The sequence below is a fragment of the Mugil cephalus genome, chromosome 9 (assembly GCF_022458985.1).
Source record: "Mugil cephalus isolate CIBA_MC_2020 chromosome 9, CIBA_Mcephalus_1.1, whole genome shotgun sequence".
NCBI classification, from domain to species: Eukaryota; Metazoa; Chordata; class Actinopteri; order Mugiliformes; family Mugilidae; genus Mugil; species Mugil cephalus.
In genome coordinates, this window is record NC_061778.1 from 2047217 (window position 1) to 2072454 (window position 25238).

Below are 25238 nucleotides of genomic sequence, written 5' to 3' on the forward strand. Positions count from 1 at the left end.
AGTGCACGAGTATAAATGTCTGGAACCGGTGCAGGCTACGTACATGTGTGTGTCCCACAGTTCTCTAAAAAACAGCCTTAAGCTTTAAGCTCTACCTGTTCTTTCATTTTTTGCTGCTGGAAAAAGAATTTCCCACGCTATTAATAAAGTATCTCTATCTATCTACTCACTCATTAATCTATCTTTATATGCGGTAGTCCTTCCTTTTGATGGTCAACCGTTTGTGGGCCTTTGCATGAGTGCAACCACACTGACTGTAAGAAAATGTCCCTGTTCTATTATTTCTAATTATACACCCCCCTCCCCCAACCTTTACAGAGCAGCAGTAGTTTAATGGATGTGTGGCGTACATTAGCATGCACGCTACAACCTTCAACGTGATTGGTCTGAGATGAATTTCCTCATCTGAACACACACAGAAAATTCTGCCTGTTACACACCTTCTACTCAAAAGTCAGCAGGAGTTAAAGTACGTGGAGAAGATCAACACATTATGATGATTAGAGTTATATTAGCATAACTAAGGAATGGTTTGGATGCCAGTCGGATTATTTATTGTATTGTTTCAGTCCCTAAAACAGCAAAAAACTACATGCACACAGCAACAATGATCAAAATCCTGAAACGATGTGTTCAGACATGATTATAAAATGAACTTCAGGATGCAATTTAAACTCTTTATGGTTTAGATGCTGTTAGCTGTACCATTTCTGCACTGTGCCACCTTAATTAACTTCCAGGACAAAGCGAAGACTAATTTATGATGCATGAAAATCAACAATCACAAGCTGAGTCTGTGGCAGCACAGGTCAGGACCCCAAAAGCTTCTAACTGATAAGAAGATTGATGGCAGAACCATGTTAGGATGTAGAGACCATTTAATAGAGATAATGTTCAGCTTTGTGGTTCAGAACTAAACAGGATTTGGGGTTTTTGTTTTTCACAAGAGACATAAAACATTGCATAGTCTTTTCATAACTGCCTCGTACTGAATGAAATGCAAAAGTGTGATATATTCACGTCGTCCCACTCCAACAGGAAGTGTTGCACTGATGCTGTGAGTGGTTGGTACTTTTCCATCTTCCGAGCTTTGAGGACGCAGTAATCACCCGAATTTGCATTTCAACTAGTTTGAAATGAGGGAGCGTGATGACGAGCATGAAGGAGTGGCTGGATCTCCACTGGCCCACGTGTCAGGATGGCTTCTTATCTCTCACAAACGTGAGGCCACGATTATAAAGTCTAACTGACACACAACGTCGGGTCGGATTCATAAAAACAACAAGTTGAGTAATAGTAGCAGGTCTGGTCACTTCTTCATTTCTTGGCTTTTAGTTCGTCCTGTCCTGGCTTCAGTTCAGTGAATAATGTCCCTTCTGCCTCTAAGGCGTCTTTTGACACCTCTTTGAAGAACTAAACCCGGGTGTGGCTCAATTGTCAGTCTAATACATCTTTACACTCCAGACGACTTCACTTCAGACTTTAGGAGGAGACACAGACACAAACTGCTAAACAAGACACCGTTGTGTCACTGATGGTGCGTTGTGTTGTTTTCAGTATGAACACGAAGAAGAAGAAGAAGGTTTGAAGCGTTTATAAAACCATCAAAACTGGAGACGTAAAGAATCTGAAACGCATCCTTACAAAGTTTACAAGTGTTTGTTATTAACCTCTTGAGGGCCGAGCTTTAGTTTGCTATGCACTTTTAATTTATTCCAAGGTATTTGGGATTAGTAGGAGCTAAGAAGTATAAAAACTAAGCATCATCTTTGAACAGGAAGTAGTTTTTTGGGGGAAAAAATATCCTCATATGTGGACACTGGGATTATTTCACTGTATATTATAATAATAAAGTCACAAATATGGAACTAATTATAACATGACTGAACATGACTGTGCAAAGACAATATTTATAGAATTTTGTGTGTCATATTAAACTAGGGAAGTTAATAAACACACAAGTTTCAACTGTAAAATCTGACGATGTTTTTCACGTTTTGTCGCCTGCAACACAACTTTGCTGAAACGGTCGCTATCGTGTTTTTACACCAACTGGTATCTAATTATCAGGATGTCAGGTCTAAATGAAGCAGAAGAAGCTGCCAAAAACCTAAGACTTAACGTCCCCACACACACTCGGCCAGTAAAGTCTTTTCTGATGTAGCTGGAGAGCTTCTCCAAATCTGTTCAAAAGCTCAATTTACTGCAGAAACATGACAAGTTTCCCATCAACGTCACGATGAAGATGTTATGTTTAAAGTCTGCTGTAATGTCATAAAACGCCAACTATTAAAAGACAAAAATAAAAGCAGACAAGGTTCTTTGAGTCTATCATTTCCTCATTTCAGCTCAGCTGCTGCAGCCTGGCTTGAATGCAAACACATTTTTAAATATTTTCAACCAGTATTTTAACTACTTCAACGACAATAAATGCATTTGCTGTTTGCACCACATGCCATTAACTCCTTAGCTGCAGCGCTCCTGAACAAAGTGAGAGGACGGCCTGTTAAAAGAATGAAGAATGCTCCTTTAAGGATTTGGTAATGAATGGGTAGAAAAGTAGCTTCATTCAGCAGCTCCCTCCTCTTCTTTCTGCACCCACCCTGCCCCCCAGCACACCATTACAATGCAAGACCCCAACCCCCCAACACACACACTCGCACACACACATTAACGCACATTAACACACACTCCCCTCCCTGGCCTGCCCCCTGAAGCAAACAGGCAGGGGAAGGAGGGGGGGTTAGGGGCGTATGGGTGGGTTTCCCCAACTATTTAAGCAGATTCCAGCAGATGGTCGGGAAACTTTCCTCCCGGGGACACACTGCTCTTCCTCCCAACTCTCCGTGTCCTTCACTGCCTTCATCTTTATCTCCCCCTTCCCCTGGCTGGAACAAAAAAAAATAAAAAAAGCTTCTCCACGACAAACTGAAATCTCTCTCCGACTTCTCTCCCCGGAGCCCAGAAACTTTCCTCCACTGTGGGATCAGACGTCCGGCTCCTTCAGCTCTGCGAGGACGGTTGGAGCGAATCATGCCCTCCGACTTTCTGACACCTTTCCTGGAACTGGATGAGGAGTTCTGCAAGGTGAGAAAGACCCAAAATAACAAGTTTAAAACTTCTTTAAGAGAGAAGCGTGTCTCGTCTGTCTGTTAACATGATTTCTTCATGTTGGTGAAATAACGGAGTGCTAAAAAGTTACATAAACTGAGTAGAATTACAAATTCGTAAAGAGGTTTCAGTTTTCCTGTCTTTGCCGCATTGCAGATTTTTATTTTGTGGTTTATTTTTGTTTGAAAAATTATTGTGCAGTGACGAAAATGAGAGTTTATTGTGATAATATTTAAATAAAACAAAAAGCTGCTTCTAAAGGTTTCACAAGTTAGTTGATTTCTCATTTCCTCAGTCTTTGGACATTTCTGCTTTTTAAAATTTAAATATGTAAAAAATATATTAAAAAAAGATAAAGTTTAGGCAATGTCTTATTGCTCTTGAGTTCTCATACAATGACTGGATGATGTTGCAATTTACTACTTTTCTTGGGAGATAAAAAGCGACTTCTTCATGCATGCTGGAGCAAATCTCTCCAGTCTGATGTGGCTGTTCAGCTGCAGCTCTAAAACCTCCTTTCAGCCTGACTTGGCCCCGCTGGTCTCGCTCCAGTGCTCCAGGAATGCAGAAAGCTCACATCTATTCTTCTCCCCTCTTCTTTTGTGCAACAGAATTTCCGCGGCCTGGAGGCGACAGATGGCTCAGCTACCGGCTCCCAGCAGCAACGGCAGCAGCAGCAGCAGCAGCAGCAGCACAGTCAAAGAGTCCTCGGCTTCCAGCGACGCCATTCTCTCTGCCCTGTGACCCTCCCCAACTCCAAGTTCAACAGCAGCAGCAGCAGCAGCAGCTCTGAAGTGGCCGAGTCGCCGTGCTGGGGGCTCAGTATGTCCCCCAGCCTGCAGTGGAGCAGAGAAAGTCAGCTTCCCCGCTCCTCGCTCAGCCACATTCCCTTCAGAGTGGACCGCTCGGTCAGCATGATCGAGGGCAACGCCAGAGACGACAAAGCCGTGACCCCGTCAGTGCTGCTGCCTCCGCCGGGGCTCTGCCTCAGCAACACGTCTCTTTCCTCCGCCGCTTCCTCCCCGGCCTCCAGAACCCCGGCCCAGGTCCAGGCCCAGGCCCAGGCCCCGGCCCCTCCGCCCCACATCTCCACCCGCTACAAGACCGAACTCTGCCGCACCTACGAGGAGAGCGGCGCCTGCAAGTACGGCGCCAAGTGCCAGTTTGCTCACGGCCTGGACGAGCTGCGCGGCCTCAGCCGACACCCCAAGTACAAAACGGAGCCGTGCCGCACTTTCCACACCATCGGCTTCTGCCCGTACGGCGCCCGCTGCCACTTCATCCACAACGCCGACGAGCTCAACGCCGCCGCGCCGCCACAGAAACACAAGCCGAGGCCTCCTCTGCTGCGCCACAGCTTCAGCTTCGCCGGCTTCTCCTCCTCCCCGCAGACCTTCCAACCAGTAGAGCAGTCCCAGCCTTCCTCCCTCCTCTTCACCCGGGCCTCCTCCGTCTCCCCTCCTCCCTCCTCCACAGGCAGCCCTGAGCTCCTCTCCCCCCTCTTCCCTGAGCCGGGGGCGCTGAAGCATTGCCCCTACCCTTTCTCTGGCATCAGCGACCTGGCGGGTGAGGGCGGCGAGTCGCCTCTCCGCTTCTACGCCGTGACAGATTCCGTCAGCAGCAGGTGTCCCGCCTCCACGTTCACCCCCAAAAACCCAAACCTCCCGTTCCACCTCCCCCAGCAGCTACCGGCGTCTCTGAGCGGCCGCCCCGGCCTCCAGCGCTGCTCCTCGGCCGACTCCCTCTCAGAGGAGGGCTACACGTCCTCCTGCTCCCTGAGCTCGTCCTCCAGCGGCGCCGAGTCGCCCAGCTTCGAGGGCCGACGCCTGCCCATCTTCAGCCGCCTGTCTGTCTCAGACGAGTAGGGGAGGGTTTTTACTGCGAGGCTGAATTTAACCAGGGATAGATGCTCTAATTGTTTTAACTCCACACAGTAAAGCGTCTAGATAAACTCCAGAATCAAAACGGGACACGAGGATTAAAACGTTAGGTTTTCGGTTCCTTCCTGAATCCAGCCGAGTAAACTATCTTTGTGCATATTGCATTTCATCCTAGCAGTTGTAGCGCTGCTCAGTGTTTGTCCAGTTTTAGCTGACTTTTGTTTTATTGTGAGTTTTTTTGTTTTTACCTTTCATGCCATTGTTACTGCTGTATACTGTTGTATACCCGTTTTCCTTTTAGAGAACTCTTGGAGGGTACTTGACTCAGCTCAGCATTCATCCACATGCTGCTCCTGCTGCTCAGTGGGAAGTTCTGTGTGAGAATTTCCTGTACCCTGGTTTATGTTCGTGCCCTGCGTATGACTGATGTGCTGCCCACGGCTTTTTATTTCTTACTTGACTCTTTTGAAAACAGCTTCGACGCCTGCAGCACTTCCTCGGTCATGTCTTGGGCCTCTGCGACTGTACGAAACCAGCGACCCTCTCGCCCGTGAGCAGGAGGGTTAAATAACTGTATGCCGTCACTGATTGATTCACTGATTGGTCGTATGGCTGTGGCCACTTGATTGTATCTGTCAGACGTTTTATTGCCTGACAAGGGTTCAGTTAAACTGCCTTAGCAGCAGAAGGAAAACTAGCACAAGTGTAGGCGACCCACTGACGCTCACTAGCTACCAAAGTTGTTGTTAGAGTTCTCCTAACCCACTAGTAACTAATAACCCCTAGCCTTAACCATGTAACAGCTTATGTACAGTGTTATAGTTATTATAGCTTAACACTTTTCTTTTATTTATTGCTTTTCTTTTTTTTTTTTTTTGTATGATTTATCAGAGTTTGCTTTGTGATTGTGTTGTGCATTTTTAACAATGCCGAAGAAATTATGCTTTACTTATGCATTTCACCCGCTCTGTTCGTGATATCCAGTAGCTTTAAGACGGCTTCTCCGGAGAGGAGAGGTCACGAGGAGGAGGAGGAGAAACATTTTGGCATTCTACATTTATGTTGCCTTATTGGCTGAGAGGCCTGGCGAAAATCAGGGCTCGCCGAGCTCTCGAGCGTCGACGGCGAGTCTGCTCTCCTCTCCGAGAAGCCTCACACACCTCGACTGTAATAAATAAACCCGTTTATTCCCCACTGATTATCTGAATGCAAAGCAAAGCGGTGGATATATGATGACCATCAGACAGGGAGCGAGAGGGGGAGAAACCTCTCGCATCGCTGTGGTTTTAGTGTGTGGACGTTCCTGTGTGTGCGACCTTCTCCTCAGATTTGAAGCCTTCGTTTTATCTCAGAGTTCGATGACAATGTGTTTGCAGGTCGGCCTCTGTTAAGTCTCTGAGCGGCAGGCGAAATCACGCGAGTTCAAAATGAAATGATTTTGCTGTTTGTTTGTTGTCCGCTCAGTCTGCCCCGAGGAGTCCAGAGACGCTTCCTGCTGCTGTCGACTGGACAGCGAGCTGTTTTGTTAACTTAAATTCTTATTTATTTAGTTTCTTTTTTTTTTCAAAGCGAAACCTATACTGAGTTGTTTGATATTGTGTTGTTTTTTTCTTGTTTCACATAATTTAAGTGCATCTATTGTTTACATTCCATGGGTTATGTTGATATCCTAGCTCTTTATCTTAATATATACAGTATGTCCACCTTTATTTCAAAATAAAAGTCATTGAAAAAAAAAAACTGTCTTGAATCTCACTGCATTTTTGTGTCCTCTCATGTCCAAAAACAAATACGTTTTCCTAAGAATTTTCCTCTATTGTAATGGAAACAGGACAAACCACGAGCAAAATAGTGTCGTCTTAGTTTTTAAAGACTGCAGCTCCACATAAAAGGCTCAAATATGTCGGAAATATAGAAGAAGACGACATGAAAACCAGTGGCAGATTTCTCTTTGGTCTCATTTAACTGCGATGAATGTCTTTCAAGTGCGTTATTTGTTTTATATTTTACAAATGTTGTGTTTCAGAGACGGGTTCCCATGAAAATCACTTTAGAAACCACTGCCTCCTGCTCCTTCGCCATCATCTGTGCCTCACCCACACAAAAGGTTCAAAGATTAACTCTTTCTCTTTACTTGCATTTAGGAAATTCCCCCCATCCACCCACCGACCCCTCCCCTCCCCTCTGTGTGTGTGTTTATGTGGTTGTGCGTTTGTTGTGTGTGTGTGTGAAGGGGAGTGAGTTTTGTTGCAACTCGTCTGAGCAGACCAATTTAGAGCGAGTGACACTGAGGAGAATGTTTGGGCAACAGATGCTCGAACAAAGACGTCTCTGCTCACAATGGGACACTGAGATACTTGTGACTGATTTCCATCTATTCACACAAAGTGGAGCAGAAGTTGAGATCCTCCCCTCTCCCTCTGTGTGTGGGTGTGTGTCTGTGTGCGTGCGCATTGGTCGAATCAGACTTTAAATTCTACGTTTAAAGAGTCTAAGAGCAATGTAACTCCACATTTTTCTCACGAGATGTTTTTCATTTAAAACTTTTATTTGCATGATTTTACAGCAGAAGCCATTTTTATTATTAAAGTCTTCGTTGGATGCAGGTGTAACATGTTTAAGGATGTTGTTAAAGCTTTAGAGTGAAGCACAGGATGTGCTCTTAACATTTCAGACTCAGTTTTTTGCTTGTGTCGCATTTATTTAAAACGTCTCTGTGTTTCATTTGATCCTCTATGCATGCATCTCACATACTTTTATATATTTAATCACTTTATGGGAGATGAAAACAACTTCCTCGAAGGATCAGTAAAATATTCTGATATTCTGATCCAATTAATATTGTAAAAATAAAAGAATCTTAAAAAAAAAGTGTTTGTCTACATCCCACTCTGATGCTGTTGTGCGTGTGTGTGTGTGTGTGTGTGTGCGTGTGTGTCTGCTTGTGTGTCTCTGTGTGTGTCTGTGTGTGCGTGTCTGTGTGTGTGTGTGTGTGTGTGCTGGCATTCAGCTGAGGGCCGGCTGAGGATTTCCCTCTGGTGAATGAATAACAGTGAAGTGATGCAGGAGCAGACTCCCACAACCCCCATGGCTACTTACCATTCAGTGCCCATGCCTGTGTGTGTGTTTGTGCATGAATGTGTGTGTGTGTATTGGTAAGACCTTAAAAAGGCCAAGGGCCATCCCTGTGCAGCCCCCTCGGCCCCTCCCTCCCCCCTCCCTCCTCCCTCCTCCTCCCTCCCCTCCTGGTCATGCAGTCCCTTTGTGTTTCCCCGCTTTCCCTTTTCAGCCTAACATCTGTATGCTAATGCAGCTCAATGGGAATGGACAGGAATCAGCCTGGGAGAGAGGGTGAGGGGAGGCTTCCCTGTGTGTGGAGGGGGGAGAGAAAGAGGGAGAGATGGGTAGATAAAGTGATTTGGGAGAGTTCAGCAGCAGGGAAGGGTTTTTATTTCCCGGGCTTAGAGGGAGAAAGAACTATCGAACGGTCAACAGGATGCTCTGCAGGGAACGGGACGGGGTAGAAGTTTTAAGGAGTGTGTGTGTGTGTGTGTGTGTGTGTGTGTGTGTGTGTGTGTGTGTGTAGATTAAAAAAATAAACTTTGATCAGGAGCAGAAACATGTTCCACAAACCGGATGTAAGAATGAGGCTCAGTTACTGGTTGTGCAAACATGGAAACGAGAACTCCACTAATAATCCAGTGGCAGCAACTGATCTCCTCATAACCACAGAAACACTTTTTCTGATGATTCAGTGTTTGAAAACATGAACCAGAGCTGGAATCCATTGTTTTTATTTTCATTCGTCTCCTCCATCCTTCCCCTACTGCTTGGCCTCTCCTTCGTCATCTCCATGTTCTTCCTCCATCTTCTTCTTCTTCCCCGTCTCCTCCTCCTCCTTCTTTCCCATCCATTTTTTTCTTGTGCTCCTCTTCAAGGTCCAAGTTTCAAGGTTCTTTAAGCCACATTTGCACAAACCCAATTATTGAGAGAAACCACATAGGTCTTGCACAGTTAATGACGGATCCAGATCTTCCTGTGAAAGGAATCGCACCCTTTTGAATCCAGGTCCCAGGATGAAAAAGAAAAATATGGAGCATGTGCGGTTCCTGTTTGACGTCACAACAACAACATCAGTGGTGGACAACAGGCTTGTGACGGTGCTGCATCAGATATTGACCCTTGTTAGTGGCTATAGGCTCAATATATACTGGTACTGCACCACTACCACGGGATAAAAACGATCACGGACTGAATGTTTGTAAAGGTCGATGCGAGGTTCTCCTCTATTTCTTCTTCCTTTTTTTTTGGCTGAGGTCTCTAGAAGAAACAGCGCCACACATAGGCCTGGGATATGTACTACAGCCTTTCTACATGACGCCAAGGAAAACCAGATCGTTTTCTTATGTGTGGACGTGGCCTCAGGGCCAAGAGCATTCGCACCTAAAGAATTTAATGGAAGAAACAACTTCAACCCTTAAACTATGAAAATAAGAAAGCTGCACCATGGACTATTATTAGAGAGCGTCATTGTACTATTTCTTCCCTCTTGTTGTTGTTGTATGTTTTTTAATTTGTAGAAAATTAAGAATTATAAATAAATAATTTAAAAATATAAATATGAAATGAATGCAGAAGTCTAACCCGTGCAATGCAGTGTGTAGAGCACTACTGGCTCTAATGTTAGAATTAAACTCTCTGCAGGAGACTGATCGGTCAAACTAATGCTTAAAGTCTTTTATAAATAAGTTTAAATAGAAATAGTTCAGACAGTAACTCTGATTTCAGGAATGAAAGACACAATATCTTGTCCAAATTAGCTGCAATTAAGCTACACTCTACACTACACTAGTGAAAGGTAAATCTAGGTCTAATGGTCTAATGTTCGGTTGATGTAGAAAAAACCTCAGAAAGGTGGTGATTCACCTGGGAGGATGTAGTTTGCGGTGCTGTGGCTAGATTTATTCGAGGAGTTGTTGCACTTATTTATGAACAATGAAAACACATTTGAATCGACATCTCTCAGTTATTTGAAGCTGAAGACCAGAACCTTCATGGAGTCACGACTTCATGCAGGTCTGTTTTTCACTAGTGTACCTAATAAACTGGCGAGTGAGTGCATGTGCCAGCTGTAGTCTTTGTGGTGTGTTCAGGTGCTCGGTGTCGGCCTGTTGTGTCTTGGCCTTCAAACCCACCACCAGCCGGTTCTGTGGCGAGAGCTCAGCTTCAGAAAACCGAGCGTGTCGTTTGTTGTCGGAGCCCAGAGCGAAGCTGGAGCTCAGGCGGTGAAATCGATCCGCTGCTCTTCCTCTTGGTTTGTGTTACTCTTGCCTTCTGGCCTTCTGTGTCCACTGTGCGCTGCCGTTGTGTCTGAATGTGGGTTTACAGTCCGTCTGATTGTACTTCCATCTGCACCGTGACGCCTTCAGCTCCGTTCTCCTGCAGCAGAGCAACATCAAAGCAACATTTCTACTTCTGAGACTGTTTTAATTTATATTTCCACTTTATTCATCATTTATTTTTCCATCTATTCTGATGTTTGTTAGTACCTATATACTATCGTTACTTATGGGAAATAGGGTTAGTGATGATCACTGATCATATATTTTATATTTCTCACCGTTTGCACATTTTGTTTACATCTTTTTGTGTAGTTGCTGCAGCGTAGGCCTTTCAGGAAGGTATTTCAGTCCTGCATTGTGTTGCACATGTCAGAACTGGCAATAAAGTTGACTTGACTTGACTTGAAGTACTACTGCAGTGCATCTGAAAGGTCAAGAATATAGATTTCATTACTTTCTAGTGGCTTTTTATTAGTGACGTCATCAGAGAACAGTCAGTGTTCAAGTGACTTTTATCACAAGTCGACTTTAAAACATCTCAACATCCTGTAGTGTACATACAGTCATGAACAAAGCTGACATCTTTAGAGGTATTTTTGAATTTATTTTGGGCTTGTAGCTGTAAATCAGATCACCAGTGACCAGTTTATTAGGTACACCAGGACAAATGCAGTTTAAACGTTTAAATCTCTACTGCCCTGAAGTTCAAACTTCTTTCTGTTATATAGTCGACATTCGAGGACATGTCAGTTCCTGAGGAAGAGATCAAGACTTTCACTAGAGCATCTTCCATGAGGAGTGTTTGTGTAGCTCCCTCTGCAGGTTCACATGAAGCACTGCAGGTATCAGGATAGAAATGACAGCTAAGCTTCTTTATTAATGATTTGTGTCTTTGGTCTTGGCTCTAAGAAATACCTGAGGTACAGATTTATTTTATATTATTGATTAATTTATGTCTAGAAGATTTGGATTTAAAACCAAAGTTGAGTTTAATTCCCAAAAGTGCCAGAGAAAATAGTCTTTTATATATAATAATCCAGAAAACAAGCAGAAGCATTCATACGGATTCTTGATGATGTTTCATCCAAGTAGATTCTTCAGTTGTAAAAGACTGGTGGGGAGTTGGGTCTGAAATGGGTTTTTCAGCTTTTTTGTTTGTTTGTTTTGGATATAACATGAACTGAATGAGTGAGAATCTTCACAACTGAAGACAAAAAACATCCAGATTGTTTAAAGTTCAGTGTCACTTTATGGTAAATGATTTATAAAACCATGAAATGAGCTATGCATGAGATATTTTATTATATTCATTTTAATCCAATAAGATATCTAGAAATGTTTATTATTTTTAATTGGAAATGTATTTAAACTATCCTGTAGGTTTTACTTTGGTTGAGCCAGTAGGTGGCGGCCTTGCACATTAACGCTGTTGGTGACAACCTCTAAAATACAAACGAAGAAGAACTTCAGGGTCTGTGTTTACACGGTGGGTTCTCCTGTCCCGTGGTTATATGTCAGTCTGTGGATATATTAGGTCTTAACGGGACCAGCTCTGAATGTCAACGCTCTGTCTTAACATCAGAGGCCTCTATTTATCATTTTTTTTGTCCTAAAGCAGCTTATTTGTTTCTATTTCTTTCTTAGTTGATGCATGAGTTTAAAGTTTGACCAGCAGTTTATTGCAGTGCGTGTGTTGCCAGAACAAAAATAGCTCCCTGATATTAAATAACGGGCTGCAGAACAAGTTATTTAATACGTAATACATCTGTAGCTGTTGTTATTGTTGTTTTCTGTGCAAATGTAAATTAAATGTGCGTGTGCGCTATGTTCAGGGGCGATCAGAGAATCTGTTTGGGTCCAAGTCACTACACTTCCAGGGGGGCTCTTCATTACCTTAGAAATTATCTACATACAGACAAAAAAGTTGAATGCAAACTTGTTATAAACTAACTTGCTATAAACTGGGGTCGTGGTCTCCTCCCTGTCTTGCAGCAGGTATCCTCTCTTCACCATGTCCTCCCCAGAGATCGCCTCTCTTTCCTGGGGCCACATGAAGGTGAAGGGATGTGGCTCCAGCTACAAGGACTGTAAGGTCTGGCCTGGAGGCAGCCGGGCCTGGGACTGGAGAGAGACCGGCACCGACGTGAGGGAAACCAGACTCTAAACATATCACTGAAAAACGTGGAACAGGAAGATTGACTTACGTTGCTTTTTTTCCCACCGCAGCATTACCCCGGAGTCCAGCCCGCTGATCTGGAGGAGGTGCTGCAGAAGGGAGTCGACTTGCTGGTCATCGGCAGAGGCATGAGTGAGGCTCTCCAGGTAGAACATAAATAAGTTCACTTAATTCATTTAAAAAGGAAGCCCAGTCATCAGTTTATTAGTTAAAAAGCAAAAAAGTGCAACACATTGGATTTCAGATGATATATCCCAGTTTGTGTCTGTGGCAGACTTTGAAATATTAAAACAGGAGTAAACCTGGTCTCTCCTCTCTCTCAGGTTCCCTCCTCCACGGTGGACTTTGTGAAGCAGAAAGGTGTCGACGTCAGAGTCCTCCAGACGGAGAAGGCGGTCGCTGAATACAACAAACTGGCCGGACAGGGCGCCAAGGTGGGCGGAGTCTTCCACTCCACCTGTTGATGGTGTCAACCGTCCCTTGCTGTGCCGCGTGTGGTTGGGGCAGTTTCTTTTGTCAGACGCACATAAAGAAGGGGCAGAGCTTTGCCTCGGGGACTCTTGTCCAGTTTGATCTGCATGTTTATCAACTTTGCAAATTAATTTCAGCCTAGATTCAGCTCTAGAGCTTTTGGCAAATGTACAGGAATCTGCAGAGGTCGTCTTGGTGTGAGTTCACTGCAGCAACTCTTCTGCACAGATCAGCTTCGTTTCATATGTGCAACCATTTATGAACACAGTGTGCAGCGATGCACACGGCTCCCATCTAACTTTAAAAATAGTTTTACTCCCAAATAGGACTAAAACACAGCCCTTCTCTGTTCCAACATTTTTTTATTATTGTTGTATTGTTCAAAGGCAGATCAGAACTATTCAGCGTCCTTCATTATTAAAGACACAACAGCAAATACATTGATCTGCATCAAACTCTAGACACTGTTTTTTTGAATTTAGAAAGAACCTTTTGTGCCATGCTTTTCATTTCTTGGCCAAGTTACAGGAAACAATAGGAATCTCTTCCCCTGGTAAAGTTCCTGAACCTTTGATTTTGTAAAATAAAGTATCTGAAACATATAGTAGAAAAAAGAGCAGCTCTTTGTGTATTTGATTCCAGATAAAGATGAAATCCACAAACACCATCTAATAGCTAATGAGATTATTTTAGGAGAAATTGAAGATGCACAAACCTGCAGGTGACCTCAGAGGCCAACTTTGTGGAATGTATTGTGATGATATGGTGGTGATAATAAAAACATTTTCTCATGAGAGGAAAATGTATTTTCTGCTTGTTTGCTACACAAAATAAATATAATGAATCATCTCCGTGTCGCTGTCTTTTTAACACACTACTGCAGAGTAGTAAAAGGCAAACAAATACTACAAGTAATAAAACACTCTCTACTTCCTACAACATAAATTATGTTACGCCATAAGTGGTTTTTCTGTACAGTTGTTTTTGTGAAAGTGGAAATCTGAAAGGAGTCTCTGTCCTCGTGTTCCAGCGCCTCTAACGGCGGGCGGGTTTGGGCATGATGTAGACTTTGACAGGTTTGCTGAACTGAATCGTTCCCTCGACGGCGGCCTCTGGTGGCAGGAGGGTGTCCATGCTGTCGCTCCATCCCAGCTTGGAAGCTGAGGAGGTGGAGGACGAGGAGGAGGAGGAGGTGTAGGCCAGCAGGAGGCGCACCTCGATCTGAGACGGCTCTGAGAGACACACAGAGGACGAGGACGAGGAGACGTTTAGGCTCCACTACTACTACATACACTACACGTCCACTATTAAATTAGATCTGCTGTGTTGTTTATTACACTGACCTGTCCAAGCCCAGTGGGACAGATAAACTTGTGTGATGAGTCGGTGTCTGTTTGGTCCGGGCTTCCTGAAGTCTCCAGGTTTAGGATGGATCACGTGACTCTGGCCGTCTGGATAGAGAACCTAGAGAGACAGCAGTTTAACTTTAGTACTAGAGGACAAACGTTTTAGTCAGGTGTGAAAAATGCTGTTTTCTGACAGTTCTGAGCTGATGGCTCTGCTGGACGTGAGGTGTTTTTCACGCACTGCACTAAGTTTCCTTGGTCAACCACTGCGTCTACGATCCTACAAAATCCATGACTTTGTGCAAGTGTACCTGTAAGGACTGTACAGAAAATATGATCTAACACGTTTAGAGTATTACACACAAATAGTTCACTTTTAAAAAAAGTACCTAGTTATAGAGTATATAACTAGCTCTCTCTCTGCAATCTGTATATTCCGTTATATTCCAATATTAGGAACTACAGCCAACCTTTCACACTGGCTACCAGAATTTTTCCTGCCTGATGGCTAATTATATTATATTATATCTGGAGGGTGGCATTCTTATTTTATGTTTTTAATCATCATTTGTTTGCACTTTTTATTTATTATTTCTTCTTTTAATTGTAGTAGGTTTGTAGTTTTAACATCACTCTTGTCAGGTAGTTAAACTGAAATTGTTTGTATTATAATAAAATGTCTCTTTAACATCTTCATTGTCACTTTCCCTTTAGGATAAGATACGTTAACTTATCTTAAAACAGTAATAAAACCAGTAACGGTCTGTTCTGGTCTCTACACTCCAGCACTAATCATGAGTCGAGGAGCTGACCTGGACTTTAACGGTGTTTTGAGGATCCTGAACGTGCTCCAGTGTGGCATCGATGTCTAGCGCCACCACCAGGCCAGACGTGAACCTCAGCGGGTTGTCGGACTCCCCCGTCGGCTCTATGATGGTGGCCGTGGCTCGATGGATCTGTTAACCAAAAGATAAACGGACAGAAAGAAATAAGCTTCGTGAAGCCGTGTGGTCGCTGTAGAACTCACACTAGGATGCAGGGACTTTTTATTTTACCTGTTCAGGGAGTCTGAGCTGCAGCAGGCCGCTCTGTCTGAGGGTCGTCTGCAGGATCTTCACCAGCTCCACTGGTTTACAAGACGACAGGCGAGGCATCAGCTCCAAGAGCTTATCAACAAAACTGTCCTGGAGGTGGGGCAGCTCGGTCAGAAACAACCTGAGAGGATCAAGAAAGAGACTCTGACAGTTAGTCTGGTCCAGGTTTATTCTACCACAGGTCTTAAATATGAACAAGACTTTAAATCACATACAAAGAGAAGAACAACATAGAACAAGCAGAGCCTTTTAATGTCTCATTTTGTTTCTTTTTTTTAAATTAAAAGTACAAATAAATTGTGAGGGGTATGGTTAAGGTCTTATCTGATATCAGTTTGTGCAAGCTGAACAGAATATTAATTTAAATAATATAAACACAACTGAGACAAAGATATAAATGAATCAACATAAGATAAAATACACAACAAACTGTCATAATTATCATAATAAAAACATCTGTGTATTGAATACAGCAATACAGAACACAGAGAACAAGTGGCAGGGACTGCACATGTCTTGCTAGCTCGGCTAACGTAGTGTCATAACATATCAGTACCTAATTAATTGATGTTTCATTAATTCATTGCACAATGAATCGAGTTGACTTTGTGGCTAATGTACGATTTTACTACCTGAGCAGGTTGGAGACAAAAGGTTTGGGACCGTATCGACCGGAGGATTTAATCATGTCAAGAAGGATAGAAGATAAAACTAGGTCATTCAACCAGGAGCGGTTGAAGCGGTAAACTTTGTTTCCCAGAGCTCATTAAAATGGCGCTAGGTGAGTCTAATTTATTTTTAATCTAAATGGAATTGATAATGTAGTTTACATAGTTTGAATTATGATGGAATTTGTGTATTTCATAACTGGTGATACATGTGTGGCTGTGTGTGGGGGGACACAACCTCACGGAGCTGTTCACCTGTCTGTGGTGCTGAAATGGCTGGCTGTGGTGTATTGTGTATGGTGACTTTGTGTATTTGTATTGATTGCTGTGAACGCTGTTCATGCCATGATCAGTGCATTTTTTTTTATTATTGTTGTTGCGTATTGTTTTTGATCTTGAGTATTTGATATAGTGAGATCTTGAACACTGCTGTTTGGTGGCGTTATTGATATGATGATATGTCATCTTTGGCACAGTTTTTATGGTGGTTTGAACTGATACCTTCCAGCAAAATCAAATCCACCTGGTACCAAGTATCGGAAATTAATGTCTCTTGCGAGGCACGAGAAGACACAGAACCGATTTGATAGTTTAGGAATATATAGGAGATATTATTACCTCTGAAAGGACTCAATGTCCTGCAGAAACTTCTCACAGCTGCTGATGAGTGGATCCAACCTGTGGAGAGATGACAGGCTCAGAAACATCTGTACAGAGCGGGTGGACAAAGCTGTGCTGGTGTGTGAGCGTACTGACCCTTGTCTGGTGCGAGCCATCAGGATGAGCTGCAGAGCTTTGGCCTGGAGGCGAACGTGATGTATGGAGGCCACCTGTCTGCTCTCCAAACCGCTGTACAGGAACTCCAGCTTGTAGGTTTCCTCTAAGATCTGTTAACACGTGCAAATAAAAAAAAAAAACATGCAAACGTCACGCGACACAATCTCACGGGTGTTTTAAGACTTAAATGTGTGTGTGTCTGAATGTTGACCTGCTGAGCGGCTGCTGTGGCTGTGACGTTTTGTTTGAGGCAGAGAGGAACCGCCATGCTCCACAGCTTCTCCTGCAGAGCCTGAGGAAACAAGACGGAGGAAAGACTCGTTACAGACGACGCCCATTTCCCAGTTTCTTCCCACATGCCATAACTTATCCTCATCCCATATAATCTTTGTTACACAATGTTTTTAAATGTTATATACTGTATAGTGTATATATACGGTTTCTGATCAGTATTCCTGCTGTACTCTGAGCCACTGCACCGAAATTGAAATCTAAATGACCAATAAAGTAAGTAAGTCCAAGTCTGAGTCAGAAAATCTAGAATAAATTATCGATAAGCACTTCCACACATTTATATTTGATAGATGGGGCATTAGCGTCAATTTACTGCAATTTCGGTAATTTATTTAAAACATTTCAAACATTTCTTTTAGTTTGGTTGTACACTTTATTAAACGGGACCCTTTTTATGACAATTTTGTCTTGTGTGGGTGAAAACTGAGGATGACAAAAGACAATAATTACCAAGTGAATCGCACACAAATATATAAAAAGTCTGCTAATATGGAAGAAAATAATACATATTTATTTTTGGAAGACGTCTTAAATTATCTGCTTAATTGAGAAAACATGGTGGAGCTGCTTATTTATCACTTATTTTATTTTCCTTGATCTGTATTGTTTTTATCCATTACTTAGTACCTATATTCTACAGTTACTTATAATAATAATATAATAATCTGGGACCTAAGAACATCACTTCATTCCATCTCATGCTTTTGTACAGTTGCAAATGGCAAATAAAAATCCTATGCATCATGCAGATTCACAACTTTTTAACACAACGTTACCACTAGATAATGTATAAAGCATGAAATACTTATATGTTGCTTTAATAAAGTAAATATTCATATTGAAATACCAGGATCAATATGAATAATATGTGTATAACAACATCTCCTTGCAAAAAAAACACATTTTAGAAACAGCTGCTGAAGCTCCTGACTGCAGAGCGTGGATAAATCCACTAGGGGGCAGATGACAAGTCTTACCTTCATGAGCAGCAGCTGGCAGCGCAGGTATGTCGCACAGAAATCTGCAGCTCCAGCGAGCTCCGTCTGCAGCTCCCCGAGCCGCTGGAGGTCTCTGAAAAGTTAATTCATCATTTAGTCACAAAAGTCTCAAATTCATTAAAACATTCCCTGATTTAAATCAGGCATTTCTGGAGCTTCTGTGATCTTGATTTACCGTATGGTGAAGTCCAGCAGGTCCTGGGCTCCGGGCGCCTCCAGGTTCTGGATGGTGCTGACTCTGTTGAGACTCTGCTGGAGGAAGAGCTGAGCCGATTCTACAGAACCAGTACCACAGCCCGAGTCCACCGAGTCCAGGCCGTAGATCTGCTTTCTGCCCGGCAACTAAAACAGACGAGGCAGCATTAATGTGGAACTGGGATTTAGCCTGTTGTGGTTTAGTTTTGCATAATTTTTGTATTTATTATTACCAACACCTCGTGTGAATTGTTATTCTCTACTTTTCCATAAGTTCCATGTAGGAAACAAATGCAGCCATTATTTAACTGAATACTGCAGGATTAATAGTGCCTTCATTCAATGTTTACTTTCCCTCATCTTGTGTGCATTGCCCTTGATACTAAATGTTGCTGCAACACTGAAAATGTCCCCACTGTGGGATAAATTTTCTCAGTTTCTGCTCTTACTCTGAGTGGTGGGACGAGGTGGGACAGGCTGTCCCTCAGGTAGGCGTAGTGTCTGAAGGTGTGGTCGGAGAAGAGCGCCGGCATAGTGGGACACGACTTAGCAGCGTTGAACACCAGAACCAGAACGGCAATGTCTGAGATCAGCAACCAGAGTAAAGGAAGACAAGAGGAACAGCTTTGGGCACAAAAACTCTGCTCTTACTTTATATCATGTTTGTTATTTAGTGTCACGTTGCAGAAGGAAATGTTGTTGTTTTTTGCAGATTCTTAGGAACATGTGAGGGATACAGGCTGGATCGTCCATGTCTGGCTCTGGCGTGTCAAAATACGGATGCGTGCTGAGCAGTTCAGGAACCAGCGGCAACACCAGCGTCGGGTGGCGGGAGCCCAAGAACTTCAGACATCTAGAAGAAAATAAAATGAGCCGTCAGTTCATTAATGGCTTTAAGCTTTTACATGAATGAAAAGTCGCTTATTTATTAGCCTGGAAGCCAGAAGTTAAAAGCAATTAACGATTAATGAAAGAAAAAAGGATCAAAACAGATTCCTCCAACTGCAGGTGAGTATCTGGTCGTTAATGTTTCAGGTTTCAGGCTTTTAAAACTGAAGATTTGGAAACATCTTCAAGAAATTCTACAAGTTGATTTGATGCTGGAGTGTCCACCAGTAAATGTTGATTTAAATTAATTATGAGATGGTTTTATTGATTAACCCTTAACATAATATCATTCCTCTGGATTGTATGTGGGACAGCAGCATCTTTCTGAACCAATCAGAGCTCTGGACATAAGCTGTGTTTGAGTAAATGCTGCAAGATGCAATATGTTATTTTCTTCTGGTTTCATTGATAAAAATCATTATAGGATTCAACCAACACATTTTTACTACTTTTATTATTACAATACCACTTTCAAAAGAGACCAAGACCATGAAGAAGCACCAAAATATTCATGAAGAGCTTTCAGTTTACTTTGGGAACGTCCTAAATAGGTGTTTTTTTGCAAAAAGGTTGCAATGATAAGAGGTTAAAAACTATTGGTATCTGCAGGCTGAGTGTCTAACATGTCTGAGTCTTACTTCCAGACAGAGTTGCGGTCGGTGGGATACTTGTTGAGGTTCTTCAGCAGGTCCAGCAGAGCCAGCTGGATGCACTCTTTAGTGGAGACGTTGGTGTAGCAGAGCAGCTCGTGGAGAGCTTCTCTGATGTCACGAGACGAGTCCTGGACACAGACACGGTGACTTCATTGGCGCATAATTCAGGGACTGTTTGGGATTACAGACGGATTATTTTTCCTGCTGTGCGTACCTCCAACACGGCCAGCACGGTGTCCAGCTGGTCCTCTCGGAGCGTTATGTGGGTGGAGATTTCTCTCAGCACGTGGATGGACTGCAGCCTCACTTCCTCAATCTCGTCGTTGAACATGTCCACCAGGAAGTCCAGACACTTCTCAGCAAAGCTCGCAGACGAGCGGGCCAGCTGGCACAACGCCTCCACCGCCGCGATACGGACCTCTGACAAACATTTAAGACACAGGCACAGCTGTCATGTTTTCTTCTGTAATATATATAATCATATATTTTGTAAAACTGCAGTAAAACACAGAATTCAAAACCTAAATTCACATCAAACAGCATCAAAACAAAGTCCCGTGGTCTCATGATAGATGCCGTCCCAAATGAATACAATAAGCTCATCCTGAGGCTACGTAGGTTTCATACCAAACATCTCGTCTTCCAGGCCGTGAACAAAGGCTCCACAGGCCCCTGAGGCGATGAGGTTGACAGTGTTGGTGTCCAGTTTCTCCTTCGGGGCGTCGTCAGCCCATTTCCTGCCAGACGAAAACTCCCCGGAAGCAAAGAGCTCCTTGGCCCGTTCATGGGCTGTACGCTTCCTCTGAGAAGAAACAGAAGCCAGTGAGTGCAGTTACGCTCATAGTCCTTATTTCCATATCCTGTGATATTTTACTCACTCTGAGATCGGACATCAGCTTCTTATCCAGCGTTTGTTCCAGGAAGTGAGGACTGACCTGCAGCATCGAACCCTGAGAGAAAAGAGCTGGTGTCATGAATCTGTTACAGTTACAGTTCTGTTACAGTACAATTTAAGAGAACTTGATTAAAGACTGTGTTTTTATATCCGTGTCCTCACCAGAGTTTTTGCAGCTTGCACCCGGACCATCCAGGAGCCGTCGCTGACCATGTGACTGATCTTCCCAAATGCGTCATCAACCAGTCGGATCTCCTCGTTGGATGAGGGGATGGGCACGATGCTGAAAGGACAAATAAAAGATACAAGTCAGGCCTTCAAACCGCTGGTAAACAGCTACAATGAAATTTAATAAGTGCCACTTTTTGTGTTGAATCAACATGCTAACCTAATAAGCCCTAGAACACCAATGTTATAATTAGCAGCATTGTCACTAACGTCAGGTAGATTTCAGTCGTTACTTAAAAAATACTGAAGTACAACAAGACATGGTACATTGAAGTACTTTTCTTTTATTTTCAACTTCAACGTCTCATAAAACAGAAGAAGGTAATTTTACTCAGTATTGGATCTGAAAGGAAATCTGTGGCATCGAACATCACTAGTTTTGACCAAATGAATTCCCTTCTAAATGAGTGTTACACTAAATAAGAATTACATGCAAATTCCAGGGACACTGAGCTCTGGCATCAAAGAATAAATATGAGTAGCTTGAGATTGCTTAAGTAAAACTAGCTTTAGTTATGTTTTATTTGCCTGTTGTTGACAGATTAACCAAACCTGGGACAGGAGTTAACCAAGGACCCACACAAATCAGACAGCAACTCAACAGAAACTAGGATTTTTCCTATGATCTATGATTATACATAAGAAACGCTATTAAGAAAATAAATTTCAGAATAATCATTTGACTGAACAGTTCCTAGTCAGCAAGTCTTCAGTCCTGAAGCATTTGTTATGTTAAATGACCTCTACTGAGTAGTTACCAAACTCAGTTCTCATCAGTCTGGTAGATTTCATTATGTGATATGTTTCAACCAATTCAAAATAAAAAACAAAAGAAGAAAAAAATAGCTCTTCACGGAATTTAATCTGATCAGAGCCATCGTATCTGGTCTTGCTTTCAGACTCGGCTCGACTCACCTCTCAGGGTAGAGCTGGCTGAGCACCCAGACCATCTGCACGGCTGCAGAACGGACCTGCTCATAATCATCTGACAACAACCTGCAGGCCTGAACAACACGCACAAAACAGAACAACATGCAGTTATTAGTCTTTCACACAGATCTCTGTAATGCAGCGAAGTTTACATGTCCACTCTGAGGATGGTCAGTTCATTCAAGGACGTACCTGCTCATAAATGATCTGGTGGATCTTCATTCCTCTCTCGTGCAGCTGCAGCTGGAAAACAAACAGTATCGGAACAGAATGAGGTGAAAGCTCTAAAAATAAGAGCAGGCAGAGATTCCTTGCTGCAGGTGTTTTGCTGTGTCGTACCATGGCTTTGATGGCTGCGGTGCGAACTCTGGGGTCCTGGTCTCCAAAGTAGTCGCTGATGATATTCTGGACGTCCCTCATTCCTCCTGGAGCAAAATGTAAAAATGATACAACAGTGTGTAACCGCAACAACTCAAGTAGCATTAGCCTTTAATGGTTTTTACAGGAGAACAAGGGAGATTTATTTTGCAAACCTAATGACGTGCCCAGTCCCTCGTCTTTTGTCAGAGGAGTGTCCACTATGCCGAGACACCCCAGGAGCTGCAGACATTTGTTCCTTACGCCGAAAGACGTATCAGACAGGTGCTACAACAAAAGAAAAAGAAGATTTGAAGCATTGTGCAGAGCACCCCGTTAAGTTGATATTCATCTAAGAATGGCTAATGTCTCACCTTGCAGGCCACTTCTATGAGCCTCAGCCTGGCCGTGGGACTCTCAGGTAGTTGTGTACCAATGACCAGCAGCGTGTCCAGAAGCTGGGCCAGAACCTGATGGGACTCTGTCGACACAGAAAAACACAATCAAACTAATTCTTTGATAAACTAATTAAGTAAAAAGACTAAACACTGCTCTGGTGTAAAGTTTTCTAAAAAACAATAAAAGAACAATACAAAAGTAGTGTATATTAAAAAGAATATTTTCCCAATTGCAAATAAACAATATGCATAAATACGCGGTGAAATAAATCCAACAGCGTGCGATGTCTTACTCTCATTGTTGAGTGTGTTTATGGCGTCGTCAACGATGCAGTCGGGGCTGAAGCCCTGGGTCTTGGACAGCAGACCCAGCAGAGAGGCAATCTTCAGCCTTACTGAGTTATCTGTCTCCTGGGAGAGGACGACAACATAATGAACAACAGCAACATCAGGTGAGCTCTGTGTTCATTTTAGATTAGATAGGTGCACCTCAATATAATTTAAAGCCTCTTTAAAGGCTCAAACTTTTATCGCAGGCTGATTAAAGGGTCAAACTATTTGCAATATTGTTGTTGGCTGATTGATCAGAGCACCCTTACATGTTTTACTCTCTGCAGTGATCCTGTGTCTCTCAGACAAATTTTTGGTTTATTCCCACGCTGCTTTACCTTATAGTAGTGCTCCAGCAGGATCCTGACCACACCCTCCACACTCTCCACCTCCACAGGCTTGCGTGCAAACTGCAGCAGATACTGCAGAGCATCCGTGGAGTTGGTGGCCTTACAGAGGTCAATGTGCAGAGCTGCAGACTTGCTGGGTTTGGACAGACGCAGCTTCCTGGCCGGAGCTTCCTCATGGGGAATCTGTGGGAGTACAAACAGGCTGGACTGAAATCTGTTCAAGCACAATCCTCTAACTGCAAATGTGAAGATGTTACAGACGCGTGGTTCCTTATTTACTAAAAGTCACCATCTTAACCAGTTACACCTGATCATCCTGCATTCATACATCAGTACAAGTGATGGAAATAATCACAGCGCTACAATCATGTGTTCAGTTCACACAACATCTACCTTCTAAATCTGTCATTTTACTCTATTTTTTCCTATTTCTGTTCTTTTCATTTAATGTTTTTAATGAAAGGAGACTTGTAAAGTAAGAATTTCAATGGTCGTCTATAAAGTTGTTTTTAATGTGCATGTAACAAATAAACATGTTGAACTTGTTCTGTATTTTTCTTGGTATATATTTATGTATTAAATCCTTTGTTCTGCAGTGTCTTTACTAGATTCTGAAAAGGGTCACATCAAATGTTCAATGTAAATAAGGTAACATAGTGATGCAAACTGACAACAGCCAAAACATTAGGTACGCTAGTGAATTCATACCAGTCTAAATTCCTTCATGACCGATGTAATGTTGAGTTAGAGGTGATTCACCTGGATGATCATTGTGGAGGATGTTAAACTGGACTGATGTAGACAGACTTTAATGATCCCAGAGAGAAATTAATTTATCATAATAGCTTAATTGAGAGAAAAAGATGAGCTGTTACACAGCTGGATAGAACAAGGAATAAAGGAAGTTCTGTAGCGTTCATTCAGATTTATTAACAACCATAATGAAAACACATGTGAATCTACAGCTCTCGATGATTTATTTATCTTTTTATTTAGAGCAGGGCTGTTGTAATAGAAGGCATTCACTACTGCACCTAATGAACTGGCCAGTGAGTTTGTCAACACTAACGGCATAATCAGTGTCAGTTACTCAACTCACAAAAGTTAGTCATTTTAGTCACATGTTGACACAACTAGATTTTGTTGCCATTAAATAGTAGATTTTATTGTGTATACTGTGAGCTTAGCGAAGATAAAACCAGAACATATATATTATTTCTCTTTAAACCACGAATCCTAATGCTGTTGTTGTTATTGCCGCTTAGCATTAGCTAACAAGCTAAGTAGCGTTTCCGTTTCCGTTGGGGCTCGTGATGAGTTATCTGATAGAGAAAAGACAGTTCCGTGTGCTCACCTGTACAACTTTGGAGAATTCCTCGTAAACTCGCTTTTTCAAGTGCGCTGCCATGTTCAGGGAACGAAGTCGCTAGCTGGCTAGCAACCTAGCTTCGAGTTCAGCAGCAACCCTGTGGAAGATTGTTCCTGTACACTTTCCGTAGCTACGGGAAGCAAAAGAAAACGCGTTTTGTAAATCAACTTTAATGTATAAGAATACGTGCTTGTTTTTTTATATTTTCAGTTTATATCGTTTACACTATTCATATGTATTATTATTTTATATACAAATACAAACATTTAAATTAAATAAATATTAATATTACTATTGTCACATCTCAAGTGTAGTTTTTACTGACCCTCTGTTTGCTGTTGCAAACTTGTGTGTGTGCATTTACTTGTCTCATATTTAAATTTGTTTGATGATCTGAAACATTTCAGATTGACAATAAAATAAGAAATCAGGAAGGGGCAAACACTTTTTTCACACGACTGTATCTATAAAGCTAAAGTACTTGAAAT

At 42.6% G+C, this 25238-nt stretch overlaps 3 protein-coding genes and 1 long non-coding RNA gene across 5 annotated transcripts; 2 read left to right on the forward strand and 2 right to left on the reverse strand.

The window, feature by feature from the left end:
- Positions 1-543: 543 nt before the first annotated feature.
- Positions 544-3791, reverse strand: LOC125014010. 2 transcript variants are annotated; one of them, XR_007113426.1, is made up of 2 exons: positions 3532-3791; positions 544-3080 (listed from the first exon to the last, which is right to left on the reverse strand). It is a non-coding gene; the product is annotated as an uncharacterized LOC125014010 (long non-coding RNA). The 2 variants fall into 2 exon arrangements; XR_007113425.1 differs by having other exon boundaries at positions 3506-3791.
- LOC125014009 (mRNA decay activator protein ZFP36L1) lies at positions 2944-6731 on the forward strand. The gene is made up of 2 exons (XM_047595013.1): positions 2944-3087; positions 3723-6731. The coding sequence occupies exons 1-2, from the start codon at positions 3034-3036 to the stop codon at positions 4974-4976; spliced, it is 1308 nt and encodes a 435-aa protein (XP_047450969.1). The 5' UTR covers positions 2944-3033; the 3' UTR covers positions 4977-6731.
- A 5044-nt stretch (positions 6732-11775) lies between these two features.
- aamdc (adipogenesis associated, Mth938 domain containing) lies at positions 11776-13829 on the forward strand. The gene is made up of 4 exons (XM_047594763.1): positions 11776-11819; positions 12326-12476; positions 12560-12655; positions 12833-13829. The coding sequence occupies exons 2-4, from the start codon at positions 12345-12347 to the stop codon at positions 12971-12973; spliced, it is 369 nt and encodes a 122-aa protein (XP_047450719.1). The 5' UTR covers positions 11776-11819; positions 12326-12344; the 3' UTR covers positions 12974-13829.
- On the reverse strand, positions 13346-24877 carry ints4 (integrator complex subunit 4). Its single transcript, XM_047594762.1, has 24 exons — positions 24736-24877; positions 23370-23564; positions 22995-23112; positions 22678-22784; positions 22480-22591; positions 22286-22371; positions 22139-22189; positions 21932-22020; positions 20951-21071; positions 20772-20843; positions 20521-20695; positions 20108-20313; positions 19879-20021; positions 19090-19205; positions 18802-18935; positions 18333-18499; positions 18137-18230; positions 17077-17157; positions 16845-16975; positions 16707-16766; positions 15382-15541; positions 15139-15282; positions 14324-14444; positions 13346-14212 (listed from the first exon to the last, which is right to left on the reverse strand). The coding sequence occupies exons 1-24, from the start codon at positions 24787-24789 to the stop codon at positions 14016-14018; spliced, it is 2934 nt and encodes a 977-aa protein (XP_047450718.1). The 5' UTR covers positions 24790-24877; the 3' UTR covers positions 13346-14015.
- Between the last annotated feature and the right edge of the window lie 361 nt (positions 24878-25238).